This window comes from Vidua chalybeata, chromosome 8 (assembly GCF_026979565.1).
Source record: "Vidua chalybeata isolate OUT-0048 chromosome 8, bVidCha1 merged haplotype, whole genome shotgun sequence".
NCBI classification, from domain to species: domain Eukaryota; kingdom Metazoa; phylum Chordata; class Aves; order Passeriformes; family Viduidae; genus Vidua; species Vidua chalybeata.
The window spans coordinates 18,818,980-18,842,961 of record NC_071537.1 but is presented as its reverse complement, the minus strand read 5'-3'; the positions used below and the strand labels follow the sequence as shown (position 1 = coordinate 18,842,961).

The window sequence follows — 23,982 nt, the reverse complement described above, 5'->3', positions numbered from 1 at the left end:
CCGCCCGCTGCGCGCCTCGGGGGCTCCCAGGCGCGAACACCGCGGCTTTGCCCCGCTGCTCTCCCCGCCCCGGGAAGGCGGGCTGACGGCGCCGGCAGCCCGCGGCACCCCGCGGCACCCCGGCTCACGGGGGCCGCTCCGCGCCGCCGCCCCGGGCCCAGCGCTGCTGCCGGGGGCAGCGCTCCCGCAGCGCGGCCCTCACACGGCCGGGCTCGGCCCCGCGCGGCGCCGGCACCGCCCCGGGGGTCGCGCCGCCCGCGGAGCGGGGCTCCATCACCGCCGCCTTCGCCCGCCACCGGCGGGGTTTGCATGCCACCGCCGGCACTCCCCGCCGCTGCTTTATGTAACCCGCCGCTCGGACCCGCTTATAAAACACCGCCAAGGCAGAGCCGCCGCCACTCCGAGCGCCGCGGCAGCCGCGAGGTAACGGCGCGGGCCGGGCCGGGCCGGGGCGGGGGCGGCCGAGCAGCGCTCTGGCGGGGCCGGGGCAGGAAAGCGGAGCGCGCTCGGCCGGGTCGGGTCGTGGCTCCGGTTTAGTGGCGAAACCGGCCTGCGGGACGTGGGTGGGAGACAGAGGGGAACTGCCGTGAGGTGCTGCTGCAGCCCGAGCCTACCTGTAGCCTCTGCTAGGCTTTTCTCGTTCTTATGCTGTCCGTGCACACACCCCTTTGCCAGTGCTAATCGGTCGCTTTACAAAAACCTGCATAAAAGGGTGTACGGTGAACTAAACCATAGAACCTAGCCTGGACAGGTACAAGAAAAATGTTCAAAAGTCTAATAAGGTCTTCGTCCCTAGTGTCACTATCATCCTGTCGTTTTTTTTTTTTTTTTCTCATCATCTGTTGTGCAACCTTTCAAGTGTATAAGCCATCTCTTGCTGATGTAACCAGCATATCCTGTGTAGTTTCCCATAAGCAAGTCTTTCCCAGGGGTGACTAGCCTTAGAGTTCAGTATGGGTTTAAACTAAACAACCCTTCCTTTGCCTCTGATTTTTGTTTTACTTATATAGGGAAAAACGTATGCAACTTGTTGAGCTTTCAGTGATAGGAAGAGGCAGAGAGGAAAGGACAATTCCTGTTTCTTTAAACCTGGCTTTTGTAGCCCCAGTTTCCTAATAGGGTGACCATCTCTCTCTCTGTGAGATCTCCTACTACAATAGTGGTGGTCTAACTAGTTATCACCCTCTCAGTGCTGTGAGGAAAGAAGTGCAGATGGTGGGAAAGGGGTAGTTGGTGGGATACTTCTACCTTCACACAAAATTTGAGGAGCTAGCAATGGATGTGTTTGCGGAGATCTTTCTCCTTGCTCTTTTAACCTGATGAGCACCTTGGCTTTCCCCAGCATCACAGTAATTTTTAGCATGCGTAATTATTATTTTAATCACATTGAGATCTCTGAAACAGACTTGTGCAGCAAACAAGGTGCATGTGACTGGCCTTCATTTTCATAAACACAAACATTTTTCTTGCTGTGGTTCTTTATATGGATTTATTAATAGGCTTTCTGTGCTGGCTTTGTTGGGGAGTATGGGGATAAGCATGTTATGACTGAAGAAGGTGAGCTTAAGTCTCTTCAAGTGGTAACAGCTTCCATTAGTAGTACTGGCTGTGTTGCCAAAGATGGTGACCATCATAGGTAGGCTTGTTTTTGCCTCATTAGATGCCCTTTGAGCAAGCATTATTTACTTCAAGACCATACTTATTCTCCTTAAAGGTTAAGGTTAACTTAAGGTTAGTTCTAAATCTGCGGGTTTCTGTGCCTTTGGGGTCTGACTACTGGATGTCTTCCGGTGCGGATGTCCATCCTTTGGAAACTTGGCATGCGTACGGATTGGTGTGGTGTGCATGAATTTGCTCTTCCAAGACACTTTCTGGAGAAATCTTCGTTCACGTGTCTCCTTCCCTGCGTGTTTCTGTGTCCTTCGTCTCAAAAGATGGGAACTGCTCAAAACAACAGCGACCTCCATGCAGTGGAGCTTGGCCTGTGTAACAAGAACATGATGTCAGACACATTTGATCACAGTATTATTTCTGTTGGAGAAGAGCAAGGAGCAGGTAATTTCCAACGTTCTGTTCCAACACAAGAGTCCCTCCGATCTCCTCGTGGCTCCGTTGTGAGTTTCCATAACATCCAGTACTCCGTTAAGCAGTCCAGTGGATTCCTTTGTAAACGGAAAATCGTGGAAAAGAGGATCCTTCATAACGTTAAGTAAGTGTTTGCTTAAATGAAATACTAGAGGGTAGGAATTAATCTGCTGCTGTGAACCAGTGACCTCGTATCACCTTCCAGATCCAGCTGTGCTGGTACAGAAATGACTGCCTTCCTGCCAGTCAGCAGTTCATGTAAGCACTTTGATTTGCTTTCAGGCAAAATAGCTGGGATATAGCTGAAGCAGTTTAGGGCCAAACTTGTGTGAACTCTTCTGCCACAAGATCTGAGGGTTTCCTTAACTATGGTTCAAGGTGCAGTCAGAGGAAATGAGCAACAGAGAGCAATTGTTGCTTCTTTTCAAGACCCTGCTGAGCAGGGAAGACTCTTAATTTCTGTCTTATGTAGATTGCTTTTTATGTCCAGTTCTGATTCTGTTCTGAATGGCAGTCTGTGATAGAAAGGAAAAATGCTTATAGATTTCAGATTTAAGAATTTTTTAATATCTGAGGTTTTTCTTTCAATAGTCTTTTGTTCACATCTCTTATCTACTAAAATCTGCATATGGGTGGTCCTTGTAAATGTCCTTATTTGCTAACAACTCTTTCCTTCTTCCAGTGGCATTATGAAACCAGGCTTGAATGCTATCCTGGGGCCAACAGGGAGTGGGAAATCTTCGTGAGTACCTTCTGCTCCTTTAAATGGACAATCAGTTGTTCAGGGTATATTTGGGATTCTGAGGGTTAGGGGAGATGTGAGGTATCTGCACGCTTAGACCTGTGCATGCTTTTGAGAAATCTGGTGATGCAGCTTGACCTCCTGCCCCTCTGTCAGCTTTGCTGAAGTTCTTGCACTGTGACTGTGTCACACCCTCATCTGCTCCAGTTGGTGCTCCGTATTACTGCAGTTATCTTTGGTGGTGGCCTGACTTAAGATACCAGGCAGAACTGGAGCTCAGATCTAGGCTCTGTTCTGACTGATAATGGGGTGGGGATGGGGTACAAGCTCCTCTGGGGCATGGAAGATGTCACTCCCTCTGAACTTTCTGCAACAAGTCTTCCTTGAAGCTGCTAGGCCAGACCCTTCTGTGACAACTGACAGTAATATGGTGTAATGCAGTCTGTAGGATGCTCTGGATCCTTAGCCCAACTTGGCTGTGGCCTGCTCATGGGGGTGCACACATTCTTGAGTTGTTTGGATGAAGGCACAGAGAAATTCCATGTAGACTATTTCCATCCAATGCTAATGCAGTTTCTCTCCTGTGGTAAGAGAACTCTTTGTCATTCTCTGACTTTAACAATGTCAGACACTCGGAAATATGGCCAGGGTTCACACTGGTCTGTCTTTGTGGTGACCATTGATCTTCTTTTCTAAGGAGACTGCTGGTTAATCAGGATGCTTTCAAGAGCAGCATTTCATCAGGGCAGTTTACTTATCTGGCAGACAGGCTGGCCTCTGCATTGGCAGAGAAGAGGAGAATCCAGTGATACCTTAAAAAAAATACTTTCTAGAATTAATCTTATCTCTTGTCTTGTTTACACCCATATGGATTAATTTCCTTGAGATAAGAGGAGTTAGTTCAGTGCTCCCCTGGCTGGAGAGCAGCCTGCAACTACTCAGCAGGGTGCTCTTGTCTCTGTGCATTTGAAATTATCTGTAAATACACAGACCAAGTTTATGTCTGTAGGGGGTTGACTGTTGTGAATTGTGAGCATCTGTACACTGCCATACTGCTGTGGCACACCGTGTGCTGGAAAAACCCTGCATGTACACCAGACTTTCTGTACAAAGAGCTAAAGTTTGCAGAGTAGGAGAAGCCCCTTCCTGTGTCCTCTTGTTTGCAGCACACTCTGAGCAGGCTGTAACTCGGTCCTGGCTGGTGGTACTTAACCAGTCAAGGGTAAAAGCAGCAGTTATTGCAAAAACCTAATGCCTCGTGTTTGTCTGAAGTCTCCTAGATGTGCTGGCTGCCAGAAAGGACCCAGCAGGTCTGTCTGGAGAAGTGCTTATAGATGGCATCCCACAACCTCCAAATTTCAAGTGCATCTCAGGATATGTGGTGCAGGTGAGTAACTGCCTTCCTGGAGGCCTAGGAGACCTTGGGATGGAAGATCATATAAGATGAGGAAGCATCAACGACTAGTTTAGGTAATTTTCTGTGATCCCTACAGAGCCTAATTTGATAACTCAGCTGTTACAGTTTTTAGTTTTAATCTGGAATATGGAATACAATAAGATCAAACTGTTACTCCAGCCTAGTCAAGAACAGAGGTGTGTCTTCCCACAGCCACATGGATGCCGAAATTGCTGGACTGCTGTGACTTGGCCTTTGGGCTCTGCCCTGAAGTGCTTTTAAAAAAGGGAGAAAAAAAAACATGACACCCAAAATCTCTTGTTGTTAAACTCAGAAGCTGTTCTAGCTGGCAGAAGTACCTTCAAACTATCAGACAATAATTCTAGGAAATAAATAGATCCCTGCTGTTCTTCCTCTGATTCTAGCTGGCTGTGACAGAGGTTCATTCCACTCGGAGACAGGAAAAACCAGCTGAATCTGCGGAAGTGGGTGGAGGCCTGGACCAATAATAGACCCTCAAAGCCCTGGGGAGCTTGGGGAGAAGGGGATTCTTGGCAGTCGTATGAGCAGCCAAATCTGGAAACCATTCAGGGTTCTGACTGCAGGCAGATGTGACACAGGCAGCTGAGAGCTGCCAGCTGGGGGGCTCTGCAGGATCCATGGGATGAGACTGGTTCTAAATCTTGATCCTGTAGGTCAGAGATGCCCAAATCCTCAGTGGCCGATGAAAAGCCAGTAAGTTTTTCACAAGTGGTCCCAGTTTAAGACATTTGTCTCTCAAATGTCCAAAGCAACCAAACATAACTTTAAAATGATAAGCAACTTGGTGAAATGATAAATGGTCTCTACCCCTTCCCACTCCATGCAGTACTCCCTGGATTAATAAAGATGAACCAAAAACTACGAACACTGAGGACCTAAATACATAATTATAGGATCATTTTTATGCAGATAAGCATACAGCATGCTAAGTCATTTGTTATCCCTATAAAACTGCTCATGGTCTCTGCTTTCATGCTGTGAGAGTGAAGGTGTCATGCCACTATTGGTTATGTTTGGTATTAAGCTTAAATTCACAGTTTAGTTTGCAGTGTAGTGACCCAACAGTTCTATTGGCGGATTTGAGAGTGGAGAATGGGAGGCTGGGGTCAGAGACTGAGGGCTTGTGGGAAGGGAAGGCTTGGAATGCCCAAACCATGTTTGGCAGCAAAGCAGCACATTCTTGTCTTCCTCTGTTAACTCCAGTGCCAAACATGGTTGACTGGTATATCATGTGTGCTAGTGATGCACTACATCTGACGTGGGCAGAGTCCCAAAGCAGGCAAGAATCTGCTGTCCTGCAGCTTAGGGGATGTCTTCCAAAGATGGCTGATGGAACAGGCATGTTTCTTAGCAGCTACCCATTGCTGCAGCCCTTTTCTCATCATATGGTAGGATATAGAATTGGTACAAATACCAAAGTGGGGGTGATGGAGCTCTGAATGGATCTGATGACAAATCTCTTATTTGGTTCAGCAGGTTGCTGTAGGCTGCCCAGGTCTGTCAGCTGGATAGATTTGATTCTTCCTCAAAGTGTACATGACTGTTGAAGCTTTTGTAACCCTTAGAATAAAGTCTGAGGTCCAAGAGTTGTACATAGCTGAGACATGCAGGACCATCCTGGTGCAATACGCTTGCTTCTCTGAGAATCTGCTGCCAGTGAGGAGCTGGGGAAAGCTCCTTGTTGGCAGCTGAACTCAGCAAGTGCTCTGGACCACAACGAGGTATGGCTTGTAACTGGGAACAGAGCTGAGCTGGCCAAGGTGGTTCCCTGAGTGTCTCTACCTTGAACACTGAGCACTAGCAATGTCCTTTGGCTCCAGCTGGACTGACAGAAGTTTAGCTCTACAAAATCACTACCTGCTCTGCCTCACTTTAGTTAGTAAGAAAAATACACATGCAGTACACAGTGGCACTGTCTGCACTTGAACTACTCAGCCTGAAACCAGGCTGAGGGGGTACTTGGTGTAAGCTGTGGAGCCTGCAGAGCTACAGTCTCCCCTTGACTGCTACTGAAGGACTTTGAATTTCATGTCATGTAAAATTTGAAGTAGGAGTTGTCCTTCAGTCTGGGTTGCACTGTGGTATGCAAACAGCTTATCCAATAACTGCCACTAAGGGACTCCTGTGCCCACTCAGCAGCTGAGGAGTCTTTCCAACTGTCCATTTGTACTTTCAGGATGACGTTGTTATGGGCACGATGACGGTGAGGGAGAACCTGCAATTCTCTGCTGCGCTGCGACTCCCCAGCTCCATCAGCATTAAAGAGAAGGAAGAGCGAGTCACCCAGATAATCAATGAGCTGGGATTAAGCAAAGTGGCTGATGCTAAGGTGAGCAGGAAGAACACCTTTCTCAGAAATCCTACTACCTCTGGAAATTGAACGACTTGTCTCTGGGCAGTATGGTGTATGTAGTGCAGTTACAGGAAGCCAGACAGGAACCTGACTAAACCATATTGCAGGCAAGAAATCAGTCTCCAGCTCAGGAGGGAGCTTGGAGAGAGGTATTTGTATTTGCTACTAAAAGGGGAGGATTTTGGATCATGTCCAGCACGTTGTATAAATTCAGAAGGGAAAGAGTAGCTTAGTCATTGCATCTTGGAAAGTTGTTCAGTCACTTCCTGGCTTTGTAGAACAAGACAAGAAAATTGTTTTCTCAGTTTCTGAAAGCTCTGAGGGATGGAAAACTGCTCTTTGATGGAAAAGTTCTGTGTAGAGCTTGTATTAACAGGCAAGCTACCAAAAAAAAGCATCTCTGCACACCAGTGCCTCCTCTGAATGCTGTGGCCCCACTCTGTCTTTTCCTTGTCAGTGTCATCCTTGTTCCCTGAAGTCATAAGGCACCTGGTACCTCTGAAAATCAGGCTTAGCATACTGCTACACAGTCCCTCACACTGAGTCAAACTCACCTGCTGTTGGTCCTAGAGTTCATTAAAGGGACTCTGAAAGTGAAAATGGCTGCTAGGTGTGGAAAGCCCACAGCTCCAGAGCATGTACTGACTGGGTCTTGTTGCAAATATCTGATTTCTTCTGCATGCAGGTAGGAACTGAATTGATCCGGGGAGTGTCTGGAGGGGAGCGGAAGAGAACCAACATTGGGATGGAGCTCATCACAGAGCCACCAGTCCTTTTTCTGGATGAACCAACAACGGGCCTTGATGCCAGCACAGCCAATGCAGTCCTCATCCTTCTGAAGAAGTAAGAATCAGTTCTTCAGTGTGTTGCAATTTGGTTGTCAACTCATCAGTAAAAAAAGGAATGTTCTTATGACTGATTAGTTCTAATGCTCCTTTAAAAAACTAAAACATAAAAACTAGACAAATATAATCAGAAGTAGTGGTAAATTGTTTGGGTCTCTTCCAAAGCCTTTTTAAGCTTATGAGAATCTTTCCACAGCAAGCATTGGATTGGAGCCCAAAAAGCAGATGTAGCTTGGACAGTTTCCCTTTGCCACAACAAAGGGTGGACTGGGAGGTCAGGCCTTGTAATCATAATTTCTTGGCCTTCCATCTGAGTCTATTACCCAACAACAGTCTTGAACTCTGATAATAACTTCACCTGCAAATTTACCCTGAGTGTCCTGTGTTTTGGAGATGAGGTGTTTTCTGACAATTAGAACAAAGTTACATTCAAGGAGGACAAAAGAGGCTTATTTAATGAGAATTACTTTCTAATCCTGCTTCTGGGTTTGTGGCATGTTGTCTGGTTTTGTGTGTGGGGGTTGCTTTGGTCTGGGTTTTGTGGATATAGGTCTTTGAACATCAAGGGTCCTTATTGGGCATCAGTGCTAAAGGCTTGAAAGAGCATCTGACAAACTTCAAAGTAAATCTTCAGCAGAAGAGCTAAGAGAAATCTCAGCTGGCCAGGCTTCCACAGCCTGATAAGTACCACCTGGTACTGCCATTGAGCCCAGTAGGACTGTTCCAGTTAGTCAGGTTGACATCTGGTATAAAAAACACATAAGGAGGGTTTATACACAGCTGTGGTCTCAGGCTTTGCTAGCTACAGACAATAGCATACTTTGGCTACCTGGGCTGCAGTGATGGTCTCCTATAATGATGGGTGCTGTCTTGCAGGCAGCATCCGATACAGTGACAGAGAAGGGAGAGAAGGTTTTTCTGGGTCAAGACCCTGAGAAGTTGCCAAGTATTTGTCTTGGATTTTGATATTTGGGGTTTGCCTTCCTGAAATTCAAAGTGTGGTGTACTTAAGAGATGTTTTGTTTCTATGTCAGGCTCTCAAGAAGAGGGAGAACCATCATATTTTCCATCCATCAGCCCCGTTACTCCATATTCAAGCTGTTTGACAGTCTGACCTTACTGGCTTCAGGAAAGGTGCTGTACCATGGTCCTGCAAAACATGCCCTGGAGTACTTCAGTTCTATTGGTAAGTCTTCCATGCCAAGAGCAAAAGCAACTGGCTCATGAATTAAATCTGTGTGTAGATTCTTGCTCTAGCATGGGATAACAGGCCCATGCTTTTCTATCACTAGGATGTTAGAGAGTGTACACATACAGTCTAAGCAGTGTTATGTTAGAACAGGAAAAAGACAGAAAGAGTAACATATAAATTTTCAGACAAGAGAGTATGGCTCTCTCTTGCCTTTGTTTTGCCTTGCATGAGGACAAAAACCAAGAATCACCTGGATATGTTTAAGCATGATGTCCAACAGACAAGATAATGCTTGTAGTTGTACAAGGCCTCAGTGACAGATCCAGTGGTTTTTAAACCACAGCCTGCAGATTGGCAGCAATCTGTACAGATTGATCCAAAAATATGCTCTAGACTGAATGTAGGTGGGCAACCAAGAGGACAGAATTAGGATGTGTCTTAAGATGGGTTAATAGTTGTTGGTTGCTGCCCTCTCTTCAAGTAAGCAGGGTGAGGGTGTCTGACTATAATGACCAGAGAATGTGGAGTGAACTTCCAATCTTTAGATGCAACTGTGGACACATAAGTTTTCCCTGGCTTTAACGGAGGTGCTTTTATCAGTGTCAGTACTTCTGCTCCTCCTCTTAGTAGCCCACTTCCTTTCTCTCAGGGAAGGTGTAGAAGTGTCTTTGGGTTTGTTTGTTTTTAATTTCCTCCTTTTCCCATACTTAGAACTGTATTATAAGAAGCTGCTCTTGGACAGCCCTTCCTCATCCTTGTGACCAAGGAAACACCAATAAGAGTTGAGCCTCTGGAAGAAATATCTGAGGCTATAGAGCAAGACATCCAGGAACCTCTGCTGAGGAACTGTGTGTCTTTCAGAGTGGAATGTGGTTGAACAGCACTGGGAAGGAGGCAAGAGTTGTCCATACTGAGCTGTAGTAGAAGCAAGTTAGAGATTCCTCCTCACCTGAAATCAGTGAATAAGCAGCTGTGAAGGTCTTTAGATACCCCGGATTCACCATCTCCTAAATCCTGTCCATCTACTGCTGTAAAGTAACACTTAGGAAAAGCAGTGAAGTTTTCTGGTAATGGGGTTATGAAAAAGTGATACAGGAACTTGACCTTCAGAGGTGTGCCCTGTGCAATGCAAACATGTTGCATGTGTGATTTTGGTTTGGTTTGTTCTGTTTTTTTTTTTTTAGGATATGAATGTGAACCCTTCAATAATCCAGCTGACTTCTTCCTTGATGTCATAAATGGTGATTCAACTGCTGTGGCAGCAAGCAAGGAAGATCACAGACCCGTGGACACAGGAAAAGGTAAATTGCGAAGGGAAATTGTATGTGGTGATGGCAAGCTTTTATTCTCTGGGTCTCCTTGACTCTAAGGGCACTTCGTTGTGTTTTCATTGTTCCTACTAATAGATATACTTTGTTTTGGGCTTCTTTAAAGAGATCAGAAATCTTTTTAAATGGATTTTTTTTCCCTTCAGTAGTATAGGAGAGCAATGACAAATACCAAAAGTTTAAAAAAAAAAACCTGTGAGGGATAGAATGGAAAAACTAGAACTGCTTGGTCTCAAGAGGCAGCTGACAATTTTTCAGTCACATAAGAGGCTGCTGCAGAGAAGACTAGGTAGATAGGTTAAGGAGTGTTGGATTTAAAGGAGAGTGAAAGAGATTGGAACTGTTAGAGAACAAATTCTCTGCCAGTATAGTGAGTCAAATGTTTAGAAATACTTGTTTGGGGATCATGTAGCACATCGTTGACTGAAGGACTGTAAGGGAACAGATTTTGTAAAGCAGTTACTCAGCAGTTCACATCACCTAAGTGATATTAATCAGAGCAAACATTGATTTTTCCCAAATTCAATGAAACAAAGGTTTTCTGGTGCCATGTTACAAGAATATGACCATTTTGTGCCAGAAAGAATGGGCAGATTAGCTAGGTTCAATTAAAAATGTAGGAAAAACCTCTCACTCAAGCTAGCCTCTTAAACTCAGGGCTAAGGCCTGAGCAACTCAAATTCTCTGGGCATATCTGCCTTTTTCTTCAGCCTCCAGAATTGCTGAGCTTATTGATGGGCCGTATCTCAAGGTCCTAGGGAATCACAAGCCATATCTTCTTTTTCTCACTCAGAAGTGAGCAGTGAAAATGGAGTGACAGAAGACAATGTGGATAGCAGTGTGGTAGATATGCTGCACCAGAAATATCTCAGCTCGAGCCTGTATCAGAGTACAAAGGAAGCACTGGGGAAAGTGGAGCTTGGACGGGGAAGCAAGCAGAGACTGTCCAAGCAGGAGCATGAGATCACCTATGCAAATGGATTCTTCACTCAGCTGTACTGGGTGTCCAAGCGTTCCCTGAAAAATCTCATCAGGAACCCACAGGCCTCTATTGCACAAGTAGGTAACAATTGCTAAAAGTCTCAAACTCTTGCTGCTCTGAGTCCCATCATCTGCAGTTTGTAGGACAGAACATGTTTTCAAAGGCAGGGAAACAGAAAAGTCCTGTTCCACTGCCATGTAAGTGGAGTAAGATGCTCAGCTACCTTTATGGCCTTTGGAAAAAATCTCCAATTTAGTTTAGCATAAGAACTACTGCACTGAAGATTGGGGTTGGGGAGAAAGTGTTTCATTCTCTGGGTCACATAGGGATATTCTAGGGTGATACTAATTTTGTGCCTCAATTTAAAATTTAAACTCGGTTATTCTGTAAGCATGTTTCTACTAAACTATCCTAGCCAAAGAACGAAGTAGAAAAGGGAAGAGGATAAAATCTGAAAAACTGTCATAAGGATTTTAATTGTGTGTGTCACAGGTATACATTGCCTCACAAGAGCAAGGCTTTAGGCAGGTGTGAATCTTAAGCCCTGCATATGACTTAATAATGTTAGTTCCTAATTTTTTTACTTACCTGAAGGATTTCCTTTTACCTTTCTTCTTTCCACTTCCAGATTGCAGTGACCGTAATTCTAGCCTTGGTTGTGGGTGCTATCTTTTTTGGTGTAAAACTGGACCGAAGTGGCATTCAGAATCGGTAGGATGAAAAGCCAAAGCTTTGCTCATTTTTCTATCTGTAGCAGTAAGGTTTGAGGCACAGGGAAGGAGGGCCTTGGGATCCACTTGAAGTACAAAGGAGGGTTGGGTTCACAAGTCTCAGTGCAATACAGCATGGAATTGCCAGGGGTCCTAAAGGGGCCACAGTTCTGTCAGGCTTGTACATAAGTACAGAGGGGATGTAAAAGGGAAGATAAAGGATACAGCTAAGATTTACAGTAGCACAATTGAATATCTCCATTCTGTGGACAGAGAAAAGCACTGACTTGATGGTATGATGATGTCTGAGGCTGCCAGTATTTGATCTGGTTGTTCCCTTACTTTTCCACTGTTCTATTTTGCCTTCTAGGGTTGGATCCTTGTTTTTTGTCACTACAAACCAGTGCTTTTCCAGTGTCTCTGCAATTGAGCTATTCATCAGAGACAAGAAACTATTTGTGTAAGTAATAAGGCACTTGGACTGTCTCATAACCTGGAATGAGATGGGGCAGTATCTTACATGCTGAACAAAATTATTACCACCAAAGACTTGATTGCTCCCTTGCAATATGAGATTGTAATAGTAATGCTAAGTTATTCTGTAGAGCAGGGAGCTGAAATGCTAAGAGCTGGGGGAAAGAGGAAATGCTTTTACTTCCTTGCTGTGTGACAGCTTACTGGTTTTCCTACCCACTTTTGGTAACAGCTGGTTTTGAGGTCTGCTTGTGAATCCTGCAGACTGTGAATCCTTCCTGCCCTCTTTCTCACAAGGGATGACACACAGTCTTGCAGTGGTCCTAAAATGACAAGACTGTGCAAAAATTAAGGGAGAGTTCCTGGAAAAATTTTGCAAGGGATGCTCAGATGAAGGGGGCTGCTGTCTGGCTTACAAGAGCTCATTAATAATCAAGTGCATCTCTGTGTTTAGAGAGATGTGCTTGATTATTACATTGTTATTATAAGTTATTAATATATAATTAAATATAGTTATTTACTTATAATATTATTTATATATAATATATTTATAGTTATATATATATGTGTATGTTTCTGTATGTATGTATACATATGTAAATGAATGTAGATACAGTATACACACATGTATACATACATATATGTTGAAAGTGTAGTTTGGAGGTGCCTCCAGTTCATGCAATAGAAGAGCAAGAGACAGATCCTATGCAATAAAACGGAAACTGGAGATGTATGCCTGGAATGTACATGTCCACGCACAGGCTGCTCAGAGCAGCTTGATATTGTCCCTAACAGCTGCTCAGGAGTGAAATTCCCCAGCACTGCTGTTTCTTGCTAGTCTGCCCTGCTTGCCAGTGTAATTTACTAGCTGTGTCAATGGGGATTTAGGCACCTCACCTGTTAAAGCATCTTTTCATGAGCTCCATTAAGCAGCAAAACAACCATAATGACATTTAATTGCCCTGAACTGGAGGTGAGTTGAGGTCCCAAAGGTATTTTCCCGTTGTTGGGTATCATTCTTTCTTCTCTGGAAGCAGCTGTATGAGTTTGCAGTGGATGAAGTTTTCCTCCAGTTTCTAGAAGTCTAATGCTTCCCCATGCTCTTGTATTAAGGATCTTTTTCTTTGAAAAGAGACTTAGGAGGTTTTTTATATTTTACTTAGCAGTCACACAGTGTTTCATTCCCTTTCCTTGGTGGGCTGTCTGTTTGACTGCAGGGTCTGAGAGACAGATCAGCCCTTACTTCATAGAGTGTCAGTGATAGCACAAAGAATATAAGCAATTTGCATAGAGAGGAGTCAGTGGTAGAAAGAGCAGAAAACAAATCAGGATAAATCAAACACAACACTCTGAGCCTGCTTCCTAGAGAACCTCTAAACCTGTACAACTCCCCTCCTTCCTGTCCTCGCAGCCATCAGTACACCAGTGGATATTACCGTGTGTCTGCCTACTTCCTGGCCTTGATGATAGGAGATCTGCTGCCCATGAGAACTACTCCAGCCATCATATTCTCATGCATCAGTTACTGGATGATTGGTAAAGAATTGATGCTTTCATTGAACCTGTGTTGTCTTCCAACACATTTCTGACTTAGCCAGATTCCTGTGTCCATAACATACTGCTACTTGAACCTTCAACTGATTTAAGTGCTTGGCATCATAACTTCGGAGGACTCTGGGGCAGGGGCAGAGACACCAGCAATCTAACACAGGGACCTGCCTGACGACATCTTTTGGTAATGCTCTTTGGACCTTTGAAGCATGCATAGTTCCTGCCAACTCCAGACTTCGTCTTTCTTCCCGATTTGCCTGTCTTGTATAGGAACCCAAGGGCACCTCTCTGGAATTCATAATGTGGTTGTTTAGACTCTTACCTTTCTGCTTTTTGACAGGATATCAAGCTGTTGCAGGGCGGTTCTTCTTCTTCATGCTGACCCTGATACTGGTGTCCTACACTGCCACAGCCATGTCCCTGGCTATCAGTGCTGGGATGGATGTGGTGGCTGTGGCCAATCTGCTCATCACCATTTGTTTTGTCCTGATGCTTGTAAGTATATTAGGGAGTGTGTGCTCCTTTGGTGGAGGGGAGGGAAGAGCTGAAACCAGCTGAGAGGACTGGGTTGAGCTTACCCTAGGCAGGCTAAAATATCCATAGTCCTGTGGCATGTCAGCCCCATGCTTGTGATTTTATTGTCACTGTAGTCAAAGATACACTTCTGCCAGCTTGTAGTCTAAGGGTTGGGTGCAGTTCAGTAGTTGTGATGCCACCAGAGCTTTCCAAACAGTGTGCCCCAAACACATGTTGCTTTTTTTTATTAAATTTGTCCTTACAGAGATTGATTTTTAAAAATCTTGATCTTCCAGTATTAGAAATCTAAGTGATCAATAAGATCATTTAAAAGGAAAAAGCCTTGAAATAAACTTTAGATCTGTTGATTTTTTGCATTAATTTTTGCTGCCCAAGTGGCACAAAAGGCACAAACCCTCTCTTATTTTTGTAATTCAGTATTACCCTGGGGTTCAAGAAATTACTTCAATACTCTTCCCCAATGATTTTTTAAGGAAGAGAACAAGAGAGAGAGGAATTTACACTACTCGGAGATAAGAGCTGTGAGTTCTTTTTCAAAGACGTGATGCTGGCGATGAAATGTCTTGACTGTGAAACCTACCAAGTTACATATTTCTTGTTAGATGATTCCTGGTCACTGTCTGTGTACATACTCTGAGCCACAGTACATCCCTTATGCTTCGATTTGCAATTTAAGCTGCTTTTGCAATAAGCCAAGTGATAGTGCACTGCTTCAACTGCTCACTGTGGGTGAGAAGTGTGCATGTGTAGTGCAGAGCAACTGATGTACATTGACGTAGGTCACAGTGTATAAGGAGTGATACATGCATGTCCTGAAAGTCAGTGGGTAAGCACAAAATCACTTGTGATGAAGCAGAGGCTGAAGTGTCATGTTTAGCTAGGAAGACCACTTGTGATAAGAAGTAAAAGCAAATCTTTGTCCAGACGAGAGAAAGCATGGAATAAAAGATGTAGAGGGGAAGACTGAAATAATAACAGCTCGTAAGGCTCCCCATTTTTCTCATTTTTGATTCTCCACATTATCATCTCTCCACTCTCTCATCTCTTTCTCATTTCTCTCATCTTCTTTAGCCTCTGCCTAGCTCTACCATAAAACAGTCCTCCTGAATAAGAAGTTGTAACCATGCTTCTTAGCTCACATGTGGGTGTGTAGAAAACCTTTCTGCCCTCTTTGCAAGCAGTTCAGCTGAAGTACTCAGGTGTGCTGTTGGGCCAGTGGTGTGGGGGTGCTGCAAGGCTCCAACTCATGTTTGTGGGTAGAGGGATGACAGCAGTAGTAGGTCCATCAATCCCAGTGTACCTCTGCTGGGAACTGCAGCATCTGTGCAGGAGTGGTATTATTTGCAGTAAACAGAGTTTGTGACTCATTAATTTCCTCTGTTCTATTTCAGATCTTTTCTGGCCTCTTAGTGAACCTCCCTTCAGTAATGGGCTGGCTGAACTGGCTCAAGTACTTCAGCATCCCCCGATATGGCCTCACTGTGAGTAGTAGCATTGGTCTCCTCTGAGTAATGTAGCCACACTGCTGCTTCCTGGAAAGTATAAAGTATGAAGTTCTCTTAAAAGCCAGATTTGGTTTGTTTTGTTGCATGAACATGGTAAATAAAAGAGAAAAAAACAGCCAGCCTCAAAAAGGAAGTGAAATTTAGACCTCTGTGTGAGAGCTGAAAGTCTTAGGGACTGAACAAACACTGTGCTACAGAATTAGTGCTGCTTGGAGAGCAGCAGAGCAAGCTGTCCAGTCAGGCACTAATTCCTAGCCTGAATAGTTGATCCTTGTGGTTTAGAATAAAATCAAATATTGTACAGCCTCTCCAGACACTACTGTATGGGTGGCCAGTCTGGGGCCAATGACTTTCCAACTGGTTAAAGGATTTACTATAGTGCATGACTGTCTCAGTCTTCAGCATGGCTTTCTCTGAAATGAAATTGAACTTTTATGAATAGTAAGGAACTGGGGTACCAGAAATCTAAGGGTCCAACTGCTTGAAACACTGTAAATAGAGCAGGTCACAGGTGGGAGTTGTGTTTCCATCTCCTTTTTGCATCCTTGTCAAGCCTCTTTGAAAGGAATAGTGTCCTACTTCAAGTAGCAATGACTGAAATGAATGCTGGAGCTGGTGCAGGGTGGGGGATATGTGAGACCTCATTGTTTGGGTATCACTGAGATGTTTTATCAGTGTTACTCAATGTGGAAGTGTCCTGTGAGATAGCAGTGAGTGCAGGATGCCAGTGCTGGGGAACCTTTCACCTCTTGCTTTGGCTGACTTTGCCATGCCTTCAGTGTGGTGCTGCTAGAATATCTGCATGCAGCCACATGATTTTCTGGACCAGTAGATTGATCCAGGTGAATGTGGATGAACAGGAACTTGTAGCTGGTAAGACAGAAACCCATGGCTAAGTAACTTTGAAGCCAAGGCCTGGGACACCAAACCACCCTGCATGCAGAACTTGGAGCAGTTGCTAAGAAAGGCAGTGTCTAAGAACTTGAAAATAAAAAGGAACATGAACATATGATTGCAAGAATGATGGTATGTGTATTCTAATAATCAAGTTCCTTTGAAGTGTTTCAGTTTTAACAGGCCAAACCATGAGCTCTGCAAAAATCTTGTGTCTTCCTCTTTCCCTAGGCTCTTCAGGTGAATGAGTACAGAGATCTCTACTTCTGTGGTGAGAAGAATCCAAATGCTACAGTGTCAGTGGGAGATACAGGCAGTTGTCCCCCCAGTATTTCAGAGGAAGTGTAAGTAACTCATGGTGGTTCTGGGCCTGAATTGTTGATGATGACTTGCTTAAAAGGAAGTCTGAATGTGTCAAATTTTTATACTATTCACAGAATAACCACTTACAAGCCAGTCTCAACAACATGTCCCAAAGAAATGTATTTTAAGATTATACAGTAAAACGCCACAATTACCCAAGAGAGTGAAGTAGGGATGAAACTTTACTTGTAAAAATAGGCAGGTGAGCTAAATTAAGTTTTGTATTTGATAACCTAGCCCTGATTGATCAGTTTTCCTAAAAAAAATCCAGGGTCACTCAACAATGGAAATGCAGTGTGTGGACAGCTACAGAGTTGCTGGAAAGCAGTAGACCTGTGATCAGAAACATGTCTCCCCCACAGAACTTTTTAATATTATCTTCCCTGCAGATACAGAGAGAGCTGAAGTATCTCTCTTGCAGTGCTCCATTTTGCTCCATTTGAAATACCCTTGGCTATTGATACCTTAAGCTGTAACAGTGCAACTATTTTGTAATTTGTACTAGAAAGATGGCAAGCTGAATATTTTGCAGGGAACAGTGCTAGAGTACTGTTTCCATGGCTTTTAGACTTCCAGTGATTGTTGAGGGAAAGCTAATGCTTCTATACTTACAGAAGTTTAAGATGGTTCTGAGGTTTCCTCATAAATGGCCAGTTATCTATAAAGAACAATTAGGTTGCTACTGAAAAATTTTGAGAACTAGAGATCTAGATTTGTCCCTTGAGTTTTATTTGGTGATGGGTTCTCTATTTCTATCACCTGTTTTGCAGAGTTGAGGGTAGCAGGATCTTTGTGAAACAGGAATAAAAGTAATTACCTGAAGATGTGTGCCACATAGTAATATGAACTTGTGCCCTGTGCTTTTCTGCAGGTGTTCTGGTGAAGCATACCTGTGCAGCCAAGGAATTGCCCCTACCAGCTGGGCAATGTGGGAAAATATAGTGGCTCTCTTCTGCATGACTGTTATCTTCCTTATCATTGCCTATGCAAAACTCCGGTTTATGAGGAAGTTCACATAGACTCCTATGTTGCCTTGCCCTGCAGCTTCTCAAGTGTCAAAACTGCAAAGCTTGTTAGGGCCTACTGGAGATTGCCAAAATGTTTCAGCTGACTTTACTGGACTTCAGATGGGAGCCTGTTCTCCTGTTTCTGGAGCATGATCTCCACAGGATTGTGGGTTTTAAGAAGAAATGCATTAATGTACGCTGCATAAGTGATTTTTTCCTGAGAAAATATCATTCTCATAATTCCTTAGGTACACATCAAACTTTATATCGTAAACCATTACTATTATGTGGCCAGCTTATACACAAAATATTCCATTGAACACGTGAGCTTTTCCATCACAAAGGGTGGAAGGTGATGGTGGCATTTATGCAATGACATGTTGCCCCTTGTTAGCGCCTGTCACATCTGAGGAGAGACAGAGACCATTCACAATATGTTGGAGATGCATTTGAGTTTGAAGTCAGTACAGAGACCAAGCTCTCATTACCAGGAAAGAACAGTTGTACTTGTAGTAGCTTCTTAGTGGAAGCTACTTCCAGAAACAACTTAAGCATCATTAAAAACTAAATAGCAGTGGTGTTAGACATCTCACCTAAGAAGAGAAGTATGTACTGTTGTACTGCAGAAAAAAAGAAACCAAACGTGCCCCCCCACCCCATGATCAGCAAGAAATATATTTGCTACTTTAAAGGAGGAGAGGAAATGCCCTTTTTCTTTATTACTTTCTAAATAAAAATTTGCATACTTACTACTGGCAGAAGTTTTAAACAACAGACTCAGTTCTTAGCTGCACCATCTATATATAGTGCTACTTGGAGTGAAAAAAACCTATGTAGATATGGCTGTGGCAACTACATGTACCACAGTCCCCACAGGACGGACTATCGTGCTGGTACTTGGCTCCTGGCCGCCTCATCAGCAGCAGAAGAGATGCTTTTGAATCGCATTAAGACCTGCAGATGTAAGCAGATCAGCTAAGCCAAAGGAAAACATCCTCAAACACAGGACTGAAGAGTTTGCCTGTGAGGGTCGGGCTGGCAGCAGCCCCGGACCCGGGCGTGCGGTGTGAGTCCTGCCGGCGCTCTCGCAATGAGCGGTCCGGTTGCGGTGGGAAGGGGGAAACGATCGCACTGACGGCGCAGCCGCATCGAGCACAAACCAGGCGCTCTGGGTTCTGCTTCACTGCCTTTAACGGCTGGAGCAAAGTAACCTCGTACCACGTTCTACACCTCGGTATTTGTCTCTTTCCTGCAGCCGCGTCCCCGCAGTGCTGGCACAGCGCACACCTGCCGTGGCCGCCCCTCAGGGGGCGGAGGCTCCGGGGGCTCCTCCTTGTGCCGGGCGCGGGGCGGGCCCGGGCCTGGCGCGGGCCGGAGGAGGCGGCTCCGGCCGTGGAGCGGCTGTGTGCCCATGGCGGCCGCGGCGGAGGGGCCGCCCGAGGCCGGAGCGCAGCCCGCAAAGCGTAAGGGGCCGGGGCTGGGCCCGGGCGTGCCCCGGGGTCGCGGTGCGGGGCCGGGCCCGGCCCAGGGAGGCCGCGGCGCGGGCAGGAGTTCCCGGCGAGCCCGGGCCTGGCGTGTGCCGGCCGGGCTGGGCCATACGCCTTCTGCCGCTGCTGCCTGGGGCCCGGCCGGGTCCTGGCCGCGCCGCCGCTTCGGTCGGAGGGAGCCGCGGGCCTCGGGCAGCCTTCAAACGCCGGCAAACGCTGCCGACGGGGGAAAGAGCGGCCTGCCGGGTTGGGGAAGAGGTGCCGACTGCTCCGGGGAGGGGCCGAACAAGGGCAGATTGTGGTAGAAACGGGTTTGGAGAAGCGGCGATTGCCGCTTTCCGCAGGTGGGACTCTATTGTAACCCGTATGAAGCGGACTGGGGCAGCTGTGCTTCTTTTCCGAGTCTGTGACTAGAAATAAGCAGCAGCACCGTGCACAGCCACTCAGAAGTTCTCCCCAAATTGCTTTGCTGTCTAGGCGCGAGGGGCACTAATACTTGTCAGTGCTGTCAGGCCGGTGCCTGTCTCTTGAATGCTCCGTAAAGTATTATTTGGAAATGCTGGTACTACTTCGAAGAAGCTGCCATGGTTTGTTACTCCTTAACAGTATAAAGAAGGCAATATACATGGAAAGTAGCTGAAGGCAGCTTGAACGGGGAAAAAATGGGACCATGTAATCTTTCTGTTGTGCTTCTGGACTTGCTATAGTTTGCCTTAACCCTGTAATGTCTTTACCCTGAGTAGAGGATCCTGCTGTTGAAACTGCAGAGGAAGCTAAGGAGCCAGCGGAAGCAGATATCAATGAACTCTGCAAAGATATGTTCAGCAAAATGGCCACTTACTTGACAGGTGAACTGACAGGTAAGGCACTGCAATACTGACCTGTGAGTTCTGCTTTCTTTTCACTTTGTTTCAAAGAAATCTGTTGGATAGTTTGTTTAAACTGTAACTATTTAGATCTCATCTGGTAAGGCTGGCAGTCCAAATTTGGCACATTGCTAGGTTGTAACACTGAGATTAGTTATATTAATTTAACTAAGTCCCAGAATAGCACAAATATTTTTCAGAACAATTCAGTGTGATATCAGCAGCTTAAAAATAATTATTTTTTGTCTCAAAGAGGTTTGTACATGGAAAGTCAATCTAACAAAAGTGGTCTGGGTTAAGATAGAGTAGGAGGGATGCACTACAGAGACTGGAGTAATTTTTTTCTTGAGAGCAAGGATCATACGTGTTTTCCAACATTTATGCTTTAGAATAAACTGGTGTGCAAAATTAACTGGAGCGATGTAAACTACTCACCAAGTTAATGCATTGCATAGGCTCTAATTTTGAAAGCATTCCTGATTTGCAGACTTGAAGGCCTATGGTAAAAATTACCAGTCTGGATTTGTGCTATCAGTTTTGTAAACATAAGTGTCTAACTGACAGAATTAAGAGTAGAAATATGAGGATTTAGTAATTTTTTTTTTTTTTTGTAAGTTTAGAAGTAAATTCATCAGTGCAGTTGATTTTTGCAATTCACAAAATGTCATCTTTCTGTAGAGTGTATACTAATAACCTGTATTGCCATCTAAACTGTTGTGCTTCATTTGGCTGTTGGTTTGAAATCTCTTGTCCTCTTCAAGAGTCTGCACACAATTCAAACTACATCACCTTTAATTAAAATAAACTTTCTATTTTTTAAGCCACCAGTGAAGACTACAAACTCCTGGAAAACATGAATAAGCTGACTAGCTTGAAGTACTTAGAAATGAAAGATATTGCTATAAACATCAGCAGAAATCTGAAGGACTTAAACCAAAAATGTAAGTACACCAAATAAGGTAGGGGTGTCATGAATGGCACACTTATTTGGGAAATAAAGCATCTTAGAGTCAAAAGGTTCACACTCTATTAGTGCTGAAGGGAAAAAACCTCACTGATACAGATGTGCTGCTATGCAATGCCAGTCTTGTATATTTCTTAACAGCTTTAGACTCTGTAGGTTACTGTAAGAGAGAATACATCTGAATTTGTGTCCTGGTTTACCCCAGACTCTGGATCTGATAGGAATAACACTTTTTCTAATTCATGTTCTCCTGTTACTTGTGTTGGAGACTAGACAATACTCTTAAACATTTAATATTTTCCTGGAACGTGGCTGTCAGAGTCACCACTTAATTTTGGGGCGGGAGAGGGCACCTTTTGAACTGTGTTATCTGAAGAATGTAATAAGAAATTCTTGTGTTTCAAATGTGAACTGTTTCTTGGAAGTGCATTACTGAGAACTGACAGATAAAGTTTTTATGCTTTTTTAAGATGCTGATCTTCAGCCATATCTGGAACAGATAAACCTAATTGAGGAACAGGTTGCAGCTCTGGAGCAGGCAGCTTATAAATTGGATGCATATTCCAAAAAACTTGGTAACTATCATCCTCCACTGTTAAGACCTAGCAGCATAGTGCCTTGCAAGAGAATTTAAAAAGAAAGAAAGTAAACTCTGTTTTGTTTAACAAATCTGAGGTGTAGAGTTGCCTGAGCAGCTTTTGAGCACAAACATTGTGTGTGAAGTGATAAGCATTGGGAAAAGATTTGTGTAATGAGTTATATTTTGGTGGACTAGTACAGGTGTTGTTTAACTACTGCTTATTAGTGAGGCTTGGTTTCTTTTTTATGGTAGGCACTGACTTATATTTTAAAGACTGATGTTTAACCTTGCAAATTAGGGATTCATAATGTTCCACTGGTCACCCAATTCCTCTTGGCTTAAATTAATATTATTTTCTGACTTAAGCACCAGATTCTTAAAAAAATTGTTGTACAATTATATTTGCCTAAAATGCAGTAGAAAAAAAGGATCCTGGATGATACAGTCAGTTAGCTTACAGGATGCAAAGCTTTTAACTACCCAGTACTAAAATACTATTTTTCCTTCTGCAGAAGCCAAGTACAAAAAACTGGAGAAACGATGAAATTACAATACTCTATAAGCTGGAGTTGGGCAGTGAATTGGACTGATCTCTGGTTTTGCACAACAGCAATTCTGTATGTTGACAAGGATTTGGTTTACAGTTGACATGGAGACTGGGACTTTTTCCAGCTATTGGTAGGCTGTATTCAGGCTTAAGGTTGAATAATATTTTCCTCTACTCAAGGGGTACTGTTGCCTCAGTTCTGCAGTGAAAAGTAGAAGCTTGTCTTTAACTCATGTCGATATTGGCTATTTGTGTGTTAGTCCTGTTTTCTACATGAAATACTTGGTCTAGGGAAAGTCTTCCATAATCTGTAAAGACATTTTCCCTTAGTAGCAGCAGGACCTAAACTTCAATTTTTCCTTCATTGAGCTCTGTGTTGGGAAGATACCTGGACCTTTGGACTTAATGGGTGGAGTATTGAAAACACTTCATTTTGGTGTCCCCTTTTATCTGTTTGAAATAGAAAGACTAATTAAAAATTTACAATAAACTTGCTGCATATATTTCTCTGGAATGTCAAGTTCTGTTGGAAAGATTACACAAGCTGGTTTTGTTTTTTATTTTTTCAAAGGAATCTGTTAATAAAGACAAACTCCTTCAAGCTACTAGGGATGATAGAAGAGAACATGTTTTAAACTCTGCATCAAGTATTCCTGCAATTATATTCTTTGACTGTCTGGACCTCTGGTGAAGTTTCAAGACATATTACTTTATCACATGTTCAGTTGACTTAGCAGACCCTTTCTCTACTTCACCAGTGGATTTTGAGCCTAGTAGTTTTTGAAGTGACACACCTAGCACAAAAATCTGCTTCTCTACTAGGTTGACGATGTTCCAAATTGCTGATTTGGCAGAGCCCTTTGTACTGAACAGTTATTCGTCTTACTCCAAGGATATTTTTTCTGTACCTATTGATCTTAAATAATTCAAACTGGCTTTTGAGTGAGTTGTAGTTGAAGACAGTACAAGTACTGTATGTAGGAAAGAAGTGGTTCAAACTTAGAGTGTTTAAAAGATGTCTAGTCAGGTGTTAGTGTGATAAAGATCATCATGCTGTCAGGCTGTGTACAGCCACTATTTAGTCAGGATGGATACTTTCCCTAGTGCTCTTTAGAAAGAAGCAGATGACTTTTGAGAGCCTTCACCATCACTTGGAAGGTTCTGAGTTTGAAACAGAAATAACATTTCTGTGCTCATGGTGTTACCTGGCAGGACTGCAGGGGGACACAGGGAGGTGCCATGCCAGCAGGCAAAACTACAGATCCTGCAGGAAAGGCACAGTATGGACCATGTCCTGTTCCTGTTGAAGAAGTTGCTTTTCTGTGTATACAAAATACAGTGCCATTTTAAAACTACAAGGATGAAAGCCTCCTCGGGCTCTGAAGATGGACATCCTTCTAGCCGTGCACTGTCACCAAGTGCTCAGTTGTTTTCAGGTAAGGAAGGTAAGAAATAGTGAGTTCCTTCACGAACTCTTGAGTATTCCACCTCCAGGAAGCAAAAATGAGAGAAGGGGCTTGTCCCACAATAGA

General features: G+C 44.1%; 2 protein-coding genes across 6 annotated transcripts; both read left to right on the top strand.

Moving 5' to 3' along the window:
* Nucleotides 1-229: 229 nt before the first annotated feature.
* Nucleotides 230-18,767, top strand: LOC128791195 (broad substrate specificity ATP-binding cassette transporter ABCG2-like). Of its 3 annotated transcripts, XM_053948565.1 has the most exons (16): nucleotides 230-423; nucleotides 1,935-2,209; nucleotides 2,768-2,827; nucleotides 4,100-4,214; nucleotides 6,442-6,594; nucleotides 7,304-7,461; nucleotides 8,498-8,649; nucleotides 9,840-9,956; nucleotides 10,777-11,042; nucleotides 11,594-11,676; nucleotides 12,046-12,135; nucleotides 13,561-13,685; nucleotides 14,041-14,195; nucleotides 15,629-15,718; nucleotides 16,868-16,980; nucleotides 17,871-18,767. In XM_053948565.1, the coding sequence occupies exons 1-16, from the start codon at nucleotides 310-312 to the stop codon at nucleotides 18,016-18,018; spliced, it is 2,214 nt and encodes a 737-aa protein (XP_053804540.1). In that variant the 5' UTR covers nucleotides 230-309; the 3' UTR covers nucleotides 18,019-18,767. The 3 variants fall into 3 exon arrangements, with proteins under 3 accessions (XP_053804540.1, XP_053804541.1, XP_053804542.1); XM_053948567.1 differs by lacking the exon at nucleotides 230-423 and having other exon boundaries at nucleotides 1,975-2,055; XM_053948566.1 differs by lacking the exons at nucleotides 13,561-13,685; nucleotides 17,871-18,767 and having other exon boundaries at nucleotides 16,868-16,974.
* A 364-nt stretch (nucleotides 18,768-19,131) lies between these two features.
* Nucleotides 19,132-22,953, top strand: BLOC1S2 (biogenesis of lysosomal organelles complex 1 subunit 2). Of its 3 annotated transcripts, none has more exons than XM_053948571.1 (5): nucleotides 19,132-19,240; nucleotides 20,237-20,353; nucleotides 21,181-21,300; nucleotides 21,794-21,898; nucleotides 22,416-22,953. In XM_053948571.1, exons 2-5 carry the CDS (start codon nucleotides 20,311-20,313, stop codon nucleotides 22,445-22,447), a joined length of 300 nt encoding a protein of 99 aa, XP_053804546.1. In that variant the 5' UTR covers nucleotides 19,132-19,240; nucleotides 20,237-20,310; the 3' UTR covers nucleotides 22,448-22,953. The 3 variants fall into 3 exon arrangements, with proteins under 3 accessions (XP_053804546.1, XP_053804545.1, XP_053804547.1); XM_053948570.1 differs by lacking the exon at nucleotides 19,132-19,240 and adding an exon at nucleotides 19,336-19,469; XM_053948572.1 differs by lacking the exon at nucleotides 19,132-19,240 and adding an exon at nucleotides 19,820-19,837.
* Nucleotides 22,954-23,982: the final 1,029 nt, after the last annotated feature.